The sequence below is a fragment of the Anser brachyrhynchus genome, assembly GCF_964034855.1.
Source record: "Anser brachyrhynchus genome assembly, chromosome: 24".
Classification (NCBI taxonomy): domain Eukaryota; kingdom Metazoa; phylum Chordata; class Aves; order Anseriformes; family Anatidae; genus Anser; species Anser brachyrhynchus.
The window spans coordinates 5,826,555-5,845,400 of NC_137717.1; the positions used below are offsets into that span (position 1 = coordinate 5,826,555).

Here is an 18,846-nt window from a genome sequence, read left to right on the forward strand (position 1 = left end):
GCTAGGGAGACCCCCTGCAGGCAGGCAGGTCAAGCGGCTGGAGGCTGCAGCTCCCCGAAATCTCCCCAGCACTTGGCGAGCCTGCAAGGATCGGCCGAGGAGATTTTGAGAAGCTACAACCCTTTTTCACAGCCATTTTGAAATTTAAACAATAAAAAATGCTCTTATCACGTAGTTTACTAGAACAGTCTTTCTATCCCAATGCCTTTGCTCCAATAAGGATATTTTTGGCAGGCAAAATAATAAAAAAAACAACAGCTAAAAAAACCAACAGTAAAGTTGCTCTCCTCTGGAGCTGTAGTTCTGCACAGTTGTTTGGAAACTGCACAGGATACTCAGCAGTGTCTAAGGAGCGTATTCAGTACACATGGAAAGCACAGAAAAAAATAAAGAGTAAAAGGTTAGCATTTCGAATTCAGCACATGCATGTGATTTTTTTGCCATTTAACTAAAACAAACCTGAACACTTTCCCCTTTAGTTCGAAATATGGGACAGTCTCTCATCCAAGAACAAAATTCTTGGCAGATAAACTTCAACACAGCTAATTCAAAACATCGTTTTATTTATTTATTTTAAAATTTATGTTGTTGGGCTTTGGTTGGTTAAGCATTTAAAAATTGTTTTTATCCCCCCACTAATCTTGTTCTCTAACATCTTTGTTCAAACTTCAATCCATCCTAGGGCAGAAAATGCATGAGAAAGTTTACATTCAAATTTGAGTTGCAATCTAAAATTTGTAAGCAGATAAACATAAGGGTACATATGTTCATGTTCGACAATTTCTTTTTATAGCTATGGATATCTTTTTTAACTCTTATCACAAAGCAATGTGGGTTTTTAAAGTTTTTCTATCACGTAAAACAGATGCTTTTATTTTATTTTTTTCTTAAAAACTGTGTCATCCAGACTGGCCAGCAATTTTGAGTAGATGAATTGCACATTTCTATGTTCAACCCCAACTAAATTAAGTAAATAATTGAGCTACCTGATGTTCCCCAAGCACTGTCTCTCCACTGATCTCCCAGAAATATCCCTTTTGGTCCATCTTTGCTGGAATCATCAGATTCCCAAAACTTTTTACCCGGCAACAGCTGCTGCAATTAAAAAAAAACAAAGCATGATTAAAATAAGTATAAAATGCAAACATAAACCATAAGCGTCTCCCTTCTAAACATGAGTCAATCATTAAACACAAACTGATACATGCTTTATAATCAAAATATTTATACACTCCTAGGGCGAAAGCCATACAGCTGAGACAGTAATTCAATCTCAGCAATCCTCTTACATTCTTAAATGCTTTATGAACACCACACACGTAAGCACACACATACAATTTGCATTCTCCAGCCTCTCAACACGAGCGCTACTTGCAAGAAAAAAATATTAGCAGAAAAGCTGTTCTGAGCAGAATATTGTTGTGACTTCCACCTGGGCCGCACGGATACCTCTCGAACTACCCCGCATTTCCAGCGGGAACAAAACCCGAGGTTGTGATGCCAGCAGGGACAATACATCAAGAGGTGCCAAGAGCTCTCACTTCTCACTTATTTAATGACTGCTGAGGACTCTCAATGCTCTGAAGGTTATTTGTAAACACTAATAAGAGTGAACAGTTCTGGGCCACCACACCTGCCACACGTGCATTGCTCCTACTGGAGGAGAGGAAAGAGGTTATGCACTTACTGAGAACGAGACAAAGTCATCCTTGGCTTGGATGAATCCAAGGAAGCTCGCACCAAAGTCCAGAAGATGGCTAAAAGAACAACGTGCCCTATTTAGGGGATGCGTTTTGAAAATACCAGCTTCACAGAGGGAACACCTGCCACGTGGCATCCGCATATGGCAGAAGGAATTTCAAGCCCTCCTTAAGTGCCTTAGATGTCAAGTGTACAATCTTCAAATTAAATCTTCAGGCTGGATGAGACGTATGCAATTCAGACAGCAAACAACAGCGCATTCATAGCAAATTGACAAGATAGATGAGCCTCGCCTGCTGAAGTCGGAATAAAACTAAAGGAACTGGAAGATTAACAAGTACTCACATCTGTCCAAAATTACCATAGCACAAACAAGAATCATTAGATTAGTCAATGTCTTCTATATATTAGAAGTGCTGATAACTCTACACTCCATCAGCAGGCGTGCAAATTTAAGGCTATGGCAAACAGACGGCTGGATGAGGACAAAGAGAGCGTGAACAAGTTCTCAGCTCACAGCTTTCAGAGTACTCTGGCTTAACACCAACAATCAGGGAGGTTGTGCTCACTATTTACTTTTTACTTAAGGAAGATCTGTTTGGTCAGAAACATCTTGTGAAGCAGGTCGGTACGTGTGAGATTAAATCTGAGGTACACAGGTTTGGATAACTGGAGCAATTACACCTAAACCAGGTATTAAAATGGGAACACCACCCACCTCAACCGGCACGTGAGAAGCAAAATTCCTCCCGAATTCTCAGAAAGCCCCACCACAGATAAGAGAGCGATTCCATCCGGTTATTTAACAGGCACTCAAAGTTGCGGCTGCCTGTTACCTAAGAGTAACGCTGCTTTTGCGCCGAGAACAAAAATCAATTCACAGCAAACAAGCACGGGGAAAAAATAAACAAGCAAGCGTGATGCGTTGGGAAAAAGCTCGTGCAGCCACAAGATGGAGGACAGACGTGCCATCTGAGCGGAGCCCGCGGCAGAAGCTTTCAGGCAGGCCCCAAACCACTCGCTCCATGAAGAAGTGGCCGAAGTTCGCTCCCAGCTCCTGGCTCCGGCCGCACGCCGCTGCCCTGGCACCTCGTGGCCCCGGCGAAACTCGCGCACGGACACCTGCGTATGGGCTCCGCGAGCTGACGGGAACGTAAACCGAAGCAATCCGCACCCACGCGGGGCAGATCAACATTTCCAAGCGTAGCATCCAGGAGGTCACATTTTCGGAGGCCGCGTGCCAGCAGCGCTCCTCCCAGCGGGCGCAGCAGGAGCGCCAGCAGCGCGCCGCGCCTCCCGGCCTCCTGCTGCCCACCCTCCGGAGGAGCCGAGGCGCTCCTGGCAGGGCCGGCAACACCACGCACACGCCTGCACACGCCGTCCCTAGCAAAAGGGGCCGTGGTTTGCTGCCACAGCGCTGCAAAAGACTAGTTACAGATGAATACAGCTCAACGACGCTGCAGTTTCTCTCAAAGCATGCACCCCTAAAGCTGTTTCCCCGACGTAAAGCTCCTCTTCTAGCTCACGCTGTTGTCGCAGCCTCCCACCTACTAAGTCAGGAGCAAAATACTTCAGAGCACAGATTTGAAATAAAGGACGAGATAAGCTCATCCGCCTTTTGCATGTCTGAGCACAATGCAGCATACTCCAAAGTCCTTGAAATCATGTGCCACTCCAAGCACACCTGCACACGCGCCCTGTTTCTGGGCTGTCCCTATGGCAGGGACAAACGCTTTAATACACGGATTTATTAGTGCCAGGAACACACGGGACTCGGACCCACCTTGCTTCCCAGCAGGAATTACAAACACAGCGTCTAGCAGTCTCTCTTTACCTCAAGGCAGGAGACAACGGCCTTCCCCCAGTCAAATACTCATACTAAGCACTGGCTTTCTGTACCAAAATGTTCCAATACCCAAACACCAAATTTCTGCTGTCCCCAGCTCTTCAACACAGGGCACACCATCCACAGCCACGAACTCCCATCCTGCACACAGTCTGTCCAAGCAAGGCCATTTAATGGCCTGTTTGCCCTACAAGGTGTCCCAGGCTATTTTCAAGCTCTTTCTTTTTTGGCAGTGAGTCATTTCCACCCAAACTTCTCAAGAAGGAGGAAAATAATACCAAGAAGGCATTGTAGTCTAAGCACTAAGCTTCCTCTGGGTTTTATCGTCTTCTTTTTACTGCGAGAACAAGACTCGGTTTGTTATTTTAACTCTCAAACCCCTACGTAGAAAACGCAGTGTTTTCCCTGGCTGCTCCTCCTCTGCAGTAACACAAGGTATCAGCAAGTCACTTCTTTTTTAGATGTCCTCCAGTGATTTTAGGATCTGTTATTGCACTGGCAACACAGCGTAAGCCTGCCTATAAGGCTCTCAACCCAAGGACGGCAGCAGTGAAACCTGCACTGCGTCCCTGTAGCTCTAACACAACGGCACGGATGAGAGCCGCCCGTCGGCAGAACGCCTCTCAAAGCGCACGGACCCGCTGCTCCTCCATCGGCACCAGGGGTAACGCCGAGGAGGTGAAGCAGTCAGGTCGGGGCTTTCCAGCATTTATATGCGCAAATACATCATGTGTTACAAGTTTTTTTTTGTGGGGATTTTTTTTTTTTTTTTTTTAAGCTTCTGCCATTCCTGTATGCCACAGAACGCAGCTTTTCCGCTCCTGCTGATGCCGTCCCACCGTAGCTCCTCTCCCTCCTCAGTCTCAGGAAGCACAGAAGAAAGCAATATGGAGCAATTAAACTAAACTTTAGCTGCAGCTACAACTTCTCAAGCCCTTCACCAATACCTTACAGTGTAAAAGGACGAGATCTGTTTGGCAGTCAAACCTGAAATAAAAAGATGAGAAGGAGCGTGGACTTGCAGAACGCAGGCAGGAAGAGCTGAGCAGAACCGAGTATTTTTATTCAAGAGCATCATCTGGTTTAGAGGAAAATTAAGCTCCTATCATAAGCTCTTGAGTTTCCAAAATGTAAATAAATTTCCCTCGTATACTCAAGAAAGCAATAGCAAATTTTAAGTTTACTAAATTTATTTCTATTTTAAGGGAAAAAGCAAGTTTAAATTTAAGCTAAAAAAATCAAGCAGGAGAGGAAATTGGCACCTGTAAAGCAGCCCAAGAATTGCTGGGGAGCCCAGGAACTGTCTGGCCCCGTAGAGCTGAAGCGCTACGTGATCTCAACATTTCTAAAGCAATCCTAAGATCTGAAGCAAACATGATTAGGGGTTCGGTAGCTTCTTCTCCCAAGGAAGCCTGTTGCAGGTAACTACGTTCAGCCTCCATCCTTGGTGCAATCTTTTGAGCTAGCTGCGTTCCCAGACAATATCAACAGCGGCAATAAAATGAGATTTTTCATCTCTCAGAACTTCAAAGCACTTTCGCACAAAACGCTTTCAAATTTCAATTATAAAATCATACGGCGAACACGTGGAAAGGGATAGCCACGGACACGAACCACCATGTTCACAGACACACTTGATACACAGCTGCACAAACTCAGCACACACACAACTGGAAGGTAAGGGAAGAGAACAACTCCTCCTATGAAGACGTGTGAATGAACCGCAGCAACAAGCTACGCTATGAAGGGCCACGTACAGAGCAAGCTTTTATTTGCATTCTGGTGGCTTATATAACAAACTTCTCTATTTTGTTGAAAACACAAACTGATTCCCTACCACGAAAGATAGCAAGATCCTCTCCTCTAGCGAGAGGATGACTCGAGACTGAATCCTTCATTTCAACTACCCTTTACTCCTTTTTTAAGTGGTTACGTGCGTGTGTTTTGACACTGAATGAGATCCTGAAGAACTGTACCTGAACACCTCACAGTTTTGTGCTGAATCACAACCAAGGAGCAGAAAAAACATTCTAATACTTGCTATCTCACACACACTGCACAACAAGCGAACTACAACTCTGCCCCCTGTAATTTCTTCTTTTCCCCTAGAATATAAGCATAAAATTTCAGACTGAAAGCTCTGTAACATTAGCAGAAGGAAACAGAATATTAAGGTTTAATTTACATATGTATTCTGGATGTATTTACCGATATTGGGGGGAAAAAGTAAACCAAGAGACAATTTAAACAGATGGCAAGGGGGTCCTTGCTCTGTTAAGTACTGCTCCATCCAAAACTAGAGGTTTAGCAAGCAGTAATTATCTTGTACTGAATTACACAACAGGCTGCCAAGATGATGAATTTTTCCTCAGGGAAAGTTGTCAGTTGCAATGGAGAAAAAGAAAACTTGTTTAAGTAAAATAATCCAGTTTTTCAGGTTGAAAATTCAAAAGAGAAAATGCAGAGGTTAGAAGACCAGTTTATTTGTTCCCTGGTGATTTTTTTTTTCTATTTATTTATTAAAATTGACTCTATCTAGTACGAAAATAATCCTTCTAAGCCCTCTTACAGAGGACTTACAGATTTAGGCCAATATTCAATTTAGCAGAGGGGGAGGAGGCGAGGGGGGACGACTTCCACATCAACAAAAGCAGTTCTACAATCAACAAGTACTGAGCCTGGGCGTACAGACCCCACTGAGATGGGATTATCAATTAGACAAATTAAGTGAACTGATCCCCTTCAGACAAGGGGAATATTACGATCAAAGAGGCCACCTGTGCCCCTCCGCAGCAGCTGGAAAACTCAGCTTATCCGCAGCACCAGGTACCAGCAGGCAGAGCGTGTACTCACGGCCACGCTCGGGCAGCGAGATGCTGCCTACCCCCAGAAGCACCGCACCCAAAACCAGCCACGACGGCCAGACCTGGTGTGCGAGAAGAGAGCTGGCGTCCCACCGGCAGCAGCACCGGGGTGAAGGCTCAGTGCTGCCCTGCCAGCTCTTGCTACCCGACCCCGAGTGGGGGCAGCTCGCCCGCCTCGCGGGGCTCTAGCGGAAGAGCCTGCACATAAAAGGAGGCAGGACGTCACGGCCGGGAACGGTGGGGAAGGCTAAACCAAAAAAATCCATCCTGCCACAACACGCTGTTAGCTGCGCGTCACCGAACCCGCGGCCGTGAGCAGCAGCTGCCAGTCTGGACCAGTTTGGTCCCCCCCATCCCCGCTGGGCTCTTGCTCAGCCCCTGTACCTGGGCCACCAGCGTGCTTACAGACACGGCTTCACTCCTCCCGTTCCTAATGCTGCTAGCGCTAGGGAACTGAAACACTGAACAGAAACACCATTCACACCTTCCAGCAGTTCCCAGCCCAGCTCCAGCGATGACTCGATGAGAAGGGAGCAATCACCGGTAGTGAAAGCAGCGCCACGTGGCCTTGGTTTGCTTTCCTACCAGATAGAAGCAGCCTGGACCCAACGTGACACCCACGCCAATTCAGAAAAGGCGCTGGTCACTGGAGGCAGGGTCTCATCGAGGCCCTCACCAGCCGCATCAAGGGGCGTGCAGGCATGGAGAACACAAACTGCTTCAGCCTCTGCCACTTAAAGAGATCTACTGCAAGGAACCACGGGGCTTGCAGCAACTTCGCTGTTTGGCTCAGACCTGCTCTAGGCTCAGACTCCAAAACCCTTGAGAGGACAGCAACCCAGAGCGCAATAATACAACGCCTGTCAGCTGAAAATGGACAGTATTTCTTACCAGCCTGTCTTCTCAAGAGCAGAGGGAGATTCACTATCACCCCAGATATTCTTTCTTCAAAATTTTTGGTCCAGCTCCTGGCAGGTTTGAAGTTAAGGGCGCCAAGCTACCCCATGCCTTCCCGTTTCCATTCCCCTCCCACCCTCCCGGATCACGTCACAGCTCGCTGCCCACCCAGCTGCTCACCGCTCCAGCTGCAGGCTGACCGCCCAGCATAACCGACTAGTAAACCAAGAACGCTTCCGCAGCTCAAAACTCGTGTAATGCACGGTGACAAAAATGCCACCTCAGTCTTTCTGCACTGTCCACCACACCAAAAAGACACTGCACGAATATTCAATATTGCTAAGCTCCAGATAAGAGGGATTTATGTGAAGGAAAGCAGACATCCAGCTCCTTGTCTTGAAGGCCCGAAAAGAAAAAAAGGCTCGCATAGCTTGTGTTAAGCTTCAGATAAGCATCGCTGCTGCGTGATCAAAGACCTTCGAAGACAGCGCAAGAGGCAAGGACACGCATTCTGGTCCGTGTGCTAAAGCAGCGAAGCCAGTCAGCCCCTACGTGCTGTTTTGAAACACCCTTCTCCATCGTTTTGCTTCTGGCTTCACCAACTGCTAGACACCGGCTCTTTTATTACTCTGCAGTGCAACATCTGCTGAGAAGTGGAGTTGGATATAGATCCAGTGAAGACTTCATGATGCTTCCACAGCTTCTAGTAAGGCTTCCTTCAGTATAACTAGCAAACTGGACCGAGTGCTAAAAAAATAAGGGGGGAAATCAGATGTCCCTTTTGGAAGATGACTTTTAACATTATTGACCACGTCCGCTACACATGAACCAAACCGTTTCCATTTCAGAGCAAGGCGAAAGGGTTTTCCACAGATCTTTTCAGTCTCGCTTCCAAAAGCACTGCGCTGCCACTTGCACAGACAGCGAGAGGGCACAAGGCCAGCTGCAATGGGAGAGCGGGATTCTGAAGATGGAGAGAGATGCAATGCAGATCAAAGCTGTGGGGTTTTTTAAACTACTCTTAATTTCCCCAGATTAGGATATCTGTTCATCACAAATCAAAAGTTATCTGGATTTTGACAGCAGCACAAATAAGACATTAAGCGTTTGACAGCGCGCTTTTAAAAAGCTCTGATGTGTTCAGAGACAGAAACTCCTTAAACCACTAAAATTATATTGCTTATTGAGAAGCAAGGCAACAGGAAGATAGAAGATACGCTAAATGCCTTGTTTTCCCAGATGTATAAATAAACACTCTTTTCCTCATCTTTCTCCTCCAGGGTTTTCAATATCAACTCAAAGTACAAGATTATCAACACTTCCTGCAGGTAAGAATCAGAAGCATGGATCTCGGTTTACAGTTCCTTAAATTGGCCAGCTGGATGTGTGCTGAAATACCTCAGGAAATACGGAGAAAATTCAATGGATAAAGAAAGGAAACTGTGGTGACTAACAGAGAAAAGCCTAAGAGGAATAAGAAACGGTGTCTTAGCTCAGACAAAGAAAATGTGAAATGGCACCTCTCCTGGAAAAAACAGACACGCCAGAATGGGGAAAAGCCCAGTGACAAAAGGATGCCATCTCCAAAACTTCCAACATCACACTAACAAGAAAGGAGAGGGGGAAAAAAAAGAAAAGAAAGTGAGTCATCATTTAGAAGATCCAGCGAAGAAAGCCTCGGATCCAACACCCCACCCCCAAACACCCTAAATTCACTTCTCTCCCAAAATCACTCAGGGCTGGTAGAAGCCAGCATGCTGCGGAATGCCTTTAGGCGTTTCAAGTGACATGATCTAATGCCATATTAGGCACAAAAGAAGTGCTATACTTACTCTTCCCAGGCTTTCGAAGAGCCTGTACACTCTATATATGAAAATGAACGTCTTGCCCCAGTGAGGTGTTAAAAAAAAGAAAAAGAGGATTCACAGAACATTCACACCCCTGTCATTCCCCTGGCATGTTTCATATGGAGGCACATCAGCTGTTTTTCAGCAGCTTTAGATGGATTTCTTAACGTCGTGATTTCTCCTTTCTAAATCACTTTCATCTACTCTTAGTCAATAGTCTCAGTGTAGGCTAATAAAACCTAGAGAAACAGAGATTTTCCTATCAAATGGCATCACATCGAATGACAATTCAGTATTACAGTCTTGCTGAGAAGAAAGGAAGAAGAGCAGAGAAGCCAGGCATCCAGCAACAGCAATTCACAGAGGTCCTTCACCTGACTGAGGGGCACACTACCCGATAACGTTGGTTTTGTGTTTCCTCCACACCATTTCTGGATTCTACAGACTGTTTTTTAACGTGGTTCACGAACTAGGCTGCAGAAATAGGATGCACTCGAGATGCAGAAAAACTAGTCTGAATTTGCCAGACAGGAGCACAGGAAGGAAGCCTCTCCAAAAAAAAAAACAGACCTGTATCAAGCTAGAGGCAGACCTGCTGCACGTAAATATCCTCCTCCAAGACAAGGTTTTCTCATCTCTGTTCTTCCACAAACCTCTGACGGGACTGGCTATAAAGGAAAGGGCAACAAGGCAAGGAAAAGAAGCGTTTCCACCGCACTTCTAGGAACCAAAACCAGCCAACTGAAGTAACTTGCTATTCTTCCAAGTCACCGTAAATAGGCAAGTTCTTTCTTCAAAGGAAAACCAAAGGTCACGTTCCCCAAATCTGCTGCTGCTCACTGCGCTTGCGAGATTAAGGTAATTCTTCCTGTTTTGCTATGAAGCTGGAACTGGGGGACCCACTGTCTGACAGCTCCTGCTCAGTCCTTTGACCTGTCCAAAGCACTTATCACTTCTGCAACCCTCGATTATGTTGCCCAGCTACTTTAAACACTAAACACAGCCTTACGACAAGAGCCAGAAGGTGGCCAGGAGTAGAAACCGGGCAGCAGACAATGACAGACAGCCAAACCCCACAACGCTACGGGGTCTGAGATCACTGGATCCCAAAATAAACACGCTACAAGTATTGTAACACTTGTCACAAGACAGATTTCTAACTGTTCTTTTACAGCCACCATTTTACTGGTTGATGATACAACAGGTGGAGGGCTTAGCTGTTCCTCCTACTAAGACGCATTCTAGCCTAACAGGTTTTTATTTTGTTACAGCACACACACACAAGCTTCACAGCCACAATGGAGAACTTTCAAGTTCAGAATCATACCAGCAGCCTCAAAAAAAAACCTCTTATTTATTTTCCTCCTCCTCCCCCCAAAATACACGATTTTTTTCTATATGCCTTTCACTTACCTCTCCCATAGCCCGTCCTTCCAGAGCGAGCGCTTGGAAATCATGATTCAGTTCATCCATAGAACGCACCTATTTATAGATGGGTAAGAAAAATACATGAGGAAATGCTTCTTTTTTTTTTTCCAATGATAATTATAGCTTACAGCAATTTCTGATACAGACTGAGCTACGTTCTACATCGCAGCACACAACAAAGCTACCGAGCTCCGAAAGACGACTTACCTTTAAAAGTTACAACTTTCAGTGTTAGATTTATACATGCACAAAAAAAGGCAAAATGAGCGATTAAGACACAAAGTCTAACACAACTGCCTCTGCTAAGTTTATATTAAAGATTAATATTTCACATCAAGTTGCATAATTTCGGGTGAGGGAGTCAATGCGTAAGCAAGTCGGGATCATTTCCTTTCAGGCAAGATCAAATAAGGCCTTACAAAACAGGCAGGTTTATATTCAAGGTACAACAATACAAAAGAGAAAAACAGCGGTACAGACAGAAAGCAAATCACGTGAAATAGAACCGTGTGAAGTGGGAGGCAGGGGATGAAGAGGAGAACAAGTAGTGTCTCGAGATCAGCTGCTGTTAGTTACTACGCCCGTACCAATGCCTCGAACCACCAGCCCCGAGGCACACACTGTACCCCAGGGGTGCAGGAGGCCTTGGGAAGGCTCCTGACGGGGCAGGACCATTTCCTCCTTCCCGAGGGGTCACCGGTGTGTGCACGGCAGCCACGGCTGTGCCAGGGGACCCAGGGTGAGCGAGGAAAAGGGCAGTGGCAGAGGGGTCCTTCCAGGTCCCCGCAGGGTGCCGAGGGGTGCGGGGAAGGCGCTGGTTGGTGCCTTGTGCGCCCTGGAGGACCCACAGCCATGCGTTTACCTGAGCAGTTACCTGAAGTGCTGCTGCTGCAGATCATGATTTGATGAAAATGGGTTCAGTGAGAACAGCAAAAGGCAGCAGTTAACATTACCTAAATAAACCAGCGTGCTGAAAACGCAAGAAAACTTTTTTCTGATCTGCATCCCCAAATCTCACCCAGACAAGCCCGTACATGCAGAGCCATTCAGCACACGTGCAGGAAAAAAACAACAATAACCAAGAACCCTAACTACGGACTTGAGGTCAAAGCACCGAGGTTCAGCTACGTGCTAGGATTCAGGTGGAATAATCCTTGCCCCCGCCAGCCATCGCGCCGTCTCGGAGCAGGTTATTACAACAGCCACAAGCCCTCCGGATGGCACCCAGCAGCACGACGCGCCTCCTGCTCCGTGTTTACATAACGCTGCAACCCAACAGATCTGATACAGGTTTCTGCTGGAGCAGTGGTAAGAGTTTATAAAACGTGTGCTTGTGAGTGACCCACACGCTGCTCACTGCGGGCGCTCTCCAGGACACTGCAGACTAACACGGCGCTGGGCCATGGCACCGCCGAAGACCTGCAGGCGATTTGGGCACAGCCACCCCCAAACCAAGCGAGGTCAGTTATGGCACCTGGTGGGCAATTTAGGGCACAAAAGGGAAAAAAAAATGGTTTAGATGTTCAGCACCCCACCTCGCTAACGGACCAGTGCCGTACAGTTACACCGTGTTCACCGATCTTAAGCCTGACCTCGGCTCCTGATCCTCGTGCTACTATTTCCAGCAGAACCAAGTCAAGACTTCGCTATAAGCACGCTTTGGTTCTACTTTAAGATAAGGTTCAGTAGACCTCATCCGAGAATATCAGATGTAAGGAAAGCAAAGTCCCCTCCAGTGTGAATTCTGCTACTATTCGGTGCCAGTACTGCTTCGCAAGAGTTTAATCTCTCTCTCGGTTCAAAGGTGTTTCCAGTTTTGCCTCAGCCTTGCCTTGTTCTGCGGTGAAGCACGCTGCGAGCACGCTCGGAGAAAACAGGGCTCCACCTTCCAGAAACTACAGCACCAGGCAAGAAAGCCTTGGCTTTACTGCCAACTCCACCGCTCATCTGCCAGCAAATGCACCTCGGTTGCCTCGTGTAGGAAATTCTGCGCAGCATTTCCAGCTGAACTCGTGGAAAGCAAAAGAACCCCCAGACATGCTAAGCCACAATGGCCGATCAGTAGCAAATTATTATTTCGATGAGACGTGAGGAATAGAGAGGCTAAACAAAGAGATTTGGTGGGTGATGTGCATTACTCTCACTGCTAAAGCAACGTCCCAGCAAACCACAGCTGCAGCCACCGTGGCACCGATCCAGGACTCGCAGGGCTGTAGACAGTGACAACGCAGAAAGAGGCTGCTTGGTGTCCCCCCTGCTTCACCAGAACAAAAACACTCCCAGAGGTGGTTGTTATGCTATGGGAACCTCAAAAACAAAAAAGCTGCAAGAAAGATACGATCACTACAATTCTTCAGATTTCTGCAAGGAATTTAAGAGACGTTTTTATTTTGGTCACGTCCCAGCCCCAGCGACTCCAGGCCGCCGATGTCAACTCCCCTCCTCGGCTTCAGCTGCACACACATCCCTGGTGATCCCCGCTCAGGTTCTGAAGGTAATCTCGGAACAAGAACCCTACTTCTTGCCTCAGCCCCTTTCTCCCCCTTTTTTACAGTATTTTGGCGTGTTACAAGGTTGCTTGTACTCTACCAAACGTAATTCATTTAAGAAAACGCTAGGATCTCACTGTTTTATTTGTTCGTGTTAGATGCAAGAACATTTTCAGAGATGTCTTGTTCGAGCATTTGTCCTGAGTAGAAAACCACGTTATCGCCAAGCTAAACCAATTACAGCTGCACAAGTACGTGATTTACATCCGAGTGTGAAGCCATGTTCCCGTGCTGGCTGGATTCGTAGCAGAGAAGCTAAAGCTGGTGCAACTATTAACACCACCATCACCACCGAAGTGGTGAAAGCCACTTAACATCTTCCACAAAGGAACATCAGCTGCTCTACTGGCACGGTTTTTGAAGGGCTACAGTCCAGTACGCATACACAGCTCTCCTCGGTGTTGACTGTTTGTCCATTTCCAAGTTGAGAAGCAAGTCTGTCTTCAACAGAAGGATGCCATGAGAGCATATCAATACCAAGGGATACAGGGGCTGAGATAAGATGAGTGGCAGAGGGCAAAAAGCAGGAGAACCATGAAGGCCAAGTGCACTCCGGCTGCTTCACACCTGGTTGGTCTGACTGCACAGCTAACTGAGCACTATTATTTTCACTGCCGAAGGTCTGAAGGAAGCCTTCTGTCAAACATTTCATAGATTGCAAATCACCATCCCAGCGTCTCCCGTAAAATGATACCCGGGGGAAATGGGCTGCCTCCATGTCCTCCCCAAAGCTGCTCCACTCCAGTCACTATTAAAAGAAGTTTCAGCTTCTTTACCTGCTATCAGAGATACCTGGTAACAGGAGAAATCATTCGTTTCAGATATTTAAGTCACGATCCTATGATCAATCCTGCCAATTACGGATAAAAACATTCTCTAAATCAGGTCCCTGTCTTCACTTCCGTGTACTGGCTGCTCACACAGCCCATAACCACCTAGTCTGAGGCCCCCCCCTCAGTCACATCACTCCTTCATCTCTCCTGATCATCTTATTGATTTGTTTGCAACATAGACTTGTTTATTATTCCACTTGCAAAGACTTACTTCCCACTTTTATAATATCAAAGGGCAATACCTCTTCACCCCGTTTTCTTACGTAACGTGCACAAATAGCAGAGTTCCTTTACTTCCCTGTCAAAGAAGAACAAACACCTTCTGAACCAGCAGAGCTTAAAACCAAAGCCACAAGCGCTTACACCTTTGTATTCCAAAAGGCAGGCTGCGCTCTGGTAGCTACAACACACAGATGGTCTCGCACCTCACCGGGATCTATTCCTGGTAACTCTCCCTGGCCCAGAACGAGGACAGACCTGCGAGACAGAACCGTGATGGTGCAAGCACTGGAAACGAGGAGGTCCACCGAGGGAGAGCTCATTCACGGGTTAGCACTGCTGTGCACGAGATTCGATTACCATAAAGTCTGGTTCACCACTGATCTCGAGTTTTGAAAGAAGTCCAGAAGGCCGTGCCAAGATAAATTGGCTGCCCGAGGAAGCAGTGCCCTGCTATCTGTGTGTGGCATGCTAACCTGGTTCCTTGGAGGAAGAGGTGACCCCGAGAAACGTCGGGAATCACACAAGGAAAGGTCAGGCATCTGCCACAGCCGCCTCGTAAGGGATCCTACACATCCGGCCTCTGCTCCAGGCCAGCAGCACCCCACGGCAGCCTCGCCCCGGCGCTGTGCTTCTGCAGAGTGAAACAACGCGCCCGTCCTTACCAGCCCCACGGAACAGACCTCTTGACCCTCTGAGGAGTGCTTACACTCTCTGGTAACACAGAAAACCAGCAAGCTCGCTTCTGAAGCCTGCTTAACACCACTCAGGCTGTCTGTCAGTGCTGCTCCTTGAATGAGAGCTACAAAGCAACTTCACTGCGCGGGAGCGCTCCTCACCTTCACGCTGCGCTGCGTGCACGCTCAGGAATTATGTAAATCTCAAACTTAATGAGTATCTCATTCAAGGAGAGTGATTTCCATGCACACCGATATACAAAAGTGTGTCACTGGAGCACGTTCCTGCTCAGAGCTGCTTCCCTGATGCCCGCTTCCTCGCGTGCCCCGGACCGTGTGCCCCAACAAGGAGCTGCAGCAAACCCCGGGGCTGCTTTACCCCAGCCTCTTCAAAGCCTCTTAATCCATTTTCACCTTTGCTCTGAAAAAAAAATGAAGCAGGGGACAGCTGTATTGCTCAGCACACGGTCACTCCGGGTCACACCTCCAATTCTTGTTTTCAGTCTCCTGAATCAAAGCCCCTTGGCCTCAGGCACGCGAGGCCACAGAGGAACCCCGGCCCTTCCAAGTTTGCAGAGCGCTGACGCCCACCGCCTGCTTTGGAGATGACGAGACAAAGCAGAACGCTTTCTACTCTTAGCCACCGCAGATTTCAGCAACGCAAACCAGTTTATCTCTAGGTCAATGGCCACTTGCAAACCTCAGCCTCCTACGCAGCGGCAGAGCCTCCCAGCAGCCCCGCGCCAAACGCACACCGTGGGTTTCCCTCCCCTCGGGCGGCGCGCAGCTCATCCTGCCAGGGAGCCAGCTCCCACAGGGCAATCGCTTCTTTTTTCCCCCCTCTAAATCAGATCAGAGGGCCTCATCACTGCAAAACTGAATGACAGCAACTCAGAAACAAATGTTTCCGCACTCCCAAAGCTTCCCGGACACCGGTCCCTGCCCGTACCTGGAGCACTTCTCCATGGCGTGGATGCAGCAGGAAGCGGGGCGGCAGCGAACCAGCAGCTGTAGCCTGCTATTTGGTGCCAGACCTGCCCCACACACACCCGGGCAAAGCACTTTTCCCTGTCCCCAAGCCCCCCGAAACACGGCATCACGGCTCTGGCACAAAGCAGTGCTGGGGAGCTGTGACCCCAGGAGCAGGGTCCGCGGGTTCCCTGCGGAACCACCACCCCCAGCAAGATGGGTGCAAACCCACCCGAAAGCCAAGCGACTGTCGGGCACGCTGCACTGGCGGCACTTAAACCTCCTGTTAAATTTAACCCAGCAAACAACAAGGCCCACAGGGCTAAATGGCACCTGTCAAAAGGAATTCTGCAGTCAGTTACATTAACAGGAACCGGGGCCCTGAACCGTCCTCACGATTACTAAACAGGGACTTGAAGGACCTACCACATTAACATGAGAGCAGCAGTATATTTACCTTCTGTATCTCCAGTGCCAGGAGAAATGGCACTGCAGCTTCTAGAAACGTACTCCAGAAATGTATTTTTCCCCCAGAAGCGATAGCTACCAGCAAAGTAGCTGAATTGTAAATTTAAGTAAACATCAGTGTCAATAATCCGAGTTAACACCGTACCTTACATTAAACAAATACGGGTGCTACAGATTCCTCATATGACCTTTACATACAAATTCAAAAGGTAACGCTGCGCCACGTTCCATGATCCGCAGGTAGCTCAGGGGATCGCACGCGGGCCTTAGATACTAAGGAATCCTCATTTATATAGAGCTTATATTCACCAGGACAGACACGCTGCAGAACTAACAAAAGCTAAATTTCATCCTTAATCACAATGGAGAGTCACAGGATTTCTTCTTCCTCTCCTCATGCAAGGAACATTTCCCAATAAGAGGGACAGGAGGTCAAATTAAACAAAAAAAAGAAACATAGTGCAAAAAAAAAAAAGTTCTTTGGTGGAAAAGAAGCTTTCTCTCTGAAAACTACCCAGTTACTGCCAACGATCCATAAATAAATAAAAATCATCTCTAAGAGCACAGCATGAAGCTTGAGGGATTGATTTTTTTTTTTTTTATGTAGTACGATGTTAAACAGATCAAATGTCTGCATTTATTAGCAGTACCAGTGATTGAGGAAGATTTAAACTATCTATTCCTATTAAGCCAATTGCGTTAAATTGGGTAACCAAAGCGAAGCAGAAGGCTGCTTCTGCAAGCCTCAACTCCAGTTTCTCCAGCTCCCCTCTCCCTGAAGCTGCTCGCTCTGCGGCCTCATCTCAGAGGCTTCCTTTCTCCTTCCCCAGCACTTCGCTAAGCCAGGCTCCTCTACTCCTCCTCACCTCTCCCCCAGGTTACGGTGCCTATTCCCCCAGGGACCAGCAGGCAGAGCACCCGGGCCGCCACCTGCCAAACCCTCGCGAGGACAGGCCCTGCAAGGGCAGGACCGGGCTGCGTTGGAGCACGCCAGTGGCCGCTCTCAGAACATCTTTGATGTGCATTAATTGCAGGGCCCACTGCTGCCCGCAGCCCTGCCAGCCCAGCAAACTCCGGGGCATCCCGCAGACACTACCCTAAGCTCCGAGCGCTTCGCCCAGAGCCCCTTATCTCCCGTCCTGGCAAACAGCACAGGCAGGAGCAGGGCCCTAGGACCACAAATCCACGGGAAGTGCTCGTCCTTCGGTCTTTGCTGTTGTGCTCTCAGCGAGCCTGCAGGAAGCCCTCCGAAAATTTTATTTTAAGCTCTGCCCAGTGCTGATGGGACTGATCTCCTCCCTGTCCTGAGACCACTTGTTTTGCTCTTCTACTCCCGCAGAGTAACACAGGAAATCACCTCACTGCTATACTTGTCAGGATAGATAAAAATGTTGTGATTTCTCTGCTCTTAACATGAATAGCGTTTGTGTGTTTGTTTCCTTGAGCAGACAAGAAGTGACAATCCAAGCTCTCAGGCTGCACAGGTACCTGACAGGTGCTCACACAAACAACCTCAAGAGTGTGATTATTTCTTGGATATTCATTTATTTTTAACTCATGTGCAAGTGCGAAAAGGCAAGTGTCTTGCAAAGTTTCCATTCATTAGGCTCCCACAATTTAAGTCTCGCTCAATTTGTAATGAGGGGAAAAATACTTTTATTTTCTGGTGAAACATTTCTCGAGAAAGTAAACATTACTCCAAGAATGCCAGGATCACGGCAGTAAGGACAAGAAACAAAAATAGTCAAACAGCTGCCTGATTAAAACATTCTTCGAATGGAGAGAGGGAAGGGAAAAAAAAAATAACTTCAAGTGGTTTAACAGCCTAATACTTTGTAGCACCTGATTTATATACTTACAAGGTGCTAAAGACTTTTAAATTAACTATCACCAAGGGTTTACAAATTTCGGATGGAAACAAATGTCTCTTGCTCAGCTGTGGGAGACTGCCTGCATTTGTCTTGTTTGAACAGCTCTTGTAGCACGTTATTTAAAAAAATAAATCTGCTTTGCATGCATGCACACTATATATAGTGCCTAGGAAAAAAAAGTATTTACCAGCTGACAATAAGAAAAGCACCACACACTTTCAACAACAGGCTTTCCACTAACAGCTAGATCCAGGGTTAAAATTTGTTGTTCCACCAACTGATTACAGCACTATTTTTAGTCCTCTCCTATAACAATAGTCAGTAAAGAAAGAACGTGAAGTCACAAGTATTAGACAGGATTAGGTGGTTTAACTACTATTTTTGTAGTAAAGGGTTCATCGTTCGAATTGCTACTACCATTAGCACTCGAAGCAAAAACCTATTGAAATTACAGATTGGCTGATGCTTTGCGTGGCATGTAGCCAAGACGATTAATGATTCAGGGTACAGAAATAATCGCCAGAAAGGCAGCCTTTCAGAATGGCGCAGCTCAGTTAGCTAATTATGTTTTTCTCCACATTTTATTCACTGAGGGAAGCACTTCATTAACGTGGAATTTAGGTTACACTCTGATGTCTTGGGCACGTATTGTTGGGGCGCAGATCTCCAAAATACTA

General features: G+C 47.1%; 2 protein-coding genes across 17 annotated transcripts in view; both read right to left on the reverse strand.

Annotated features, from left to right (window-relative positions):
* SDC3 (syndecan 3) overlaps nt 1-18,846 on the reverse strand; it is a gene marked incomplete at its 5' end in the record, with an annotated part of 120,821 nt that overhangs the window by 84,860 nt on the left and 17,115 nt on the right. The window lies entirely within an intron of this gene.
* PUM1 (pumilio RNA binding family member 1) overlaps nt 1-18,846 on the reverse strand; it is a 71,785-nt gene that overhangs the window by 43,624 nt on the left and 9,315 nt on the right. For 10 of the 16 annotated variants that reach the window (XM_080566841.1, XM_080566853.1, XM_080566840.1 and 7 more), the window contains 2 exons: nt 10,569-10,637; nt 987-1,095 (listed from right to left, as the gene is read on the reverse strand). In XM_080566841.1, the coding sequence (XP_080422967.1) occupies nt 987-1,095; nt 10,569-10,637 (178 nt within the window). The remainder of the gene's footprint in view (nt 1-986; nt 1,096-10,568; nt 10,638-18,846) is intronic. The other 6 variants (XM_080566839.1, XM_080566852.1, XM_080566847.1 and 3 more) reach the window with 1 other exon arrangement.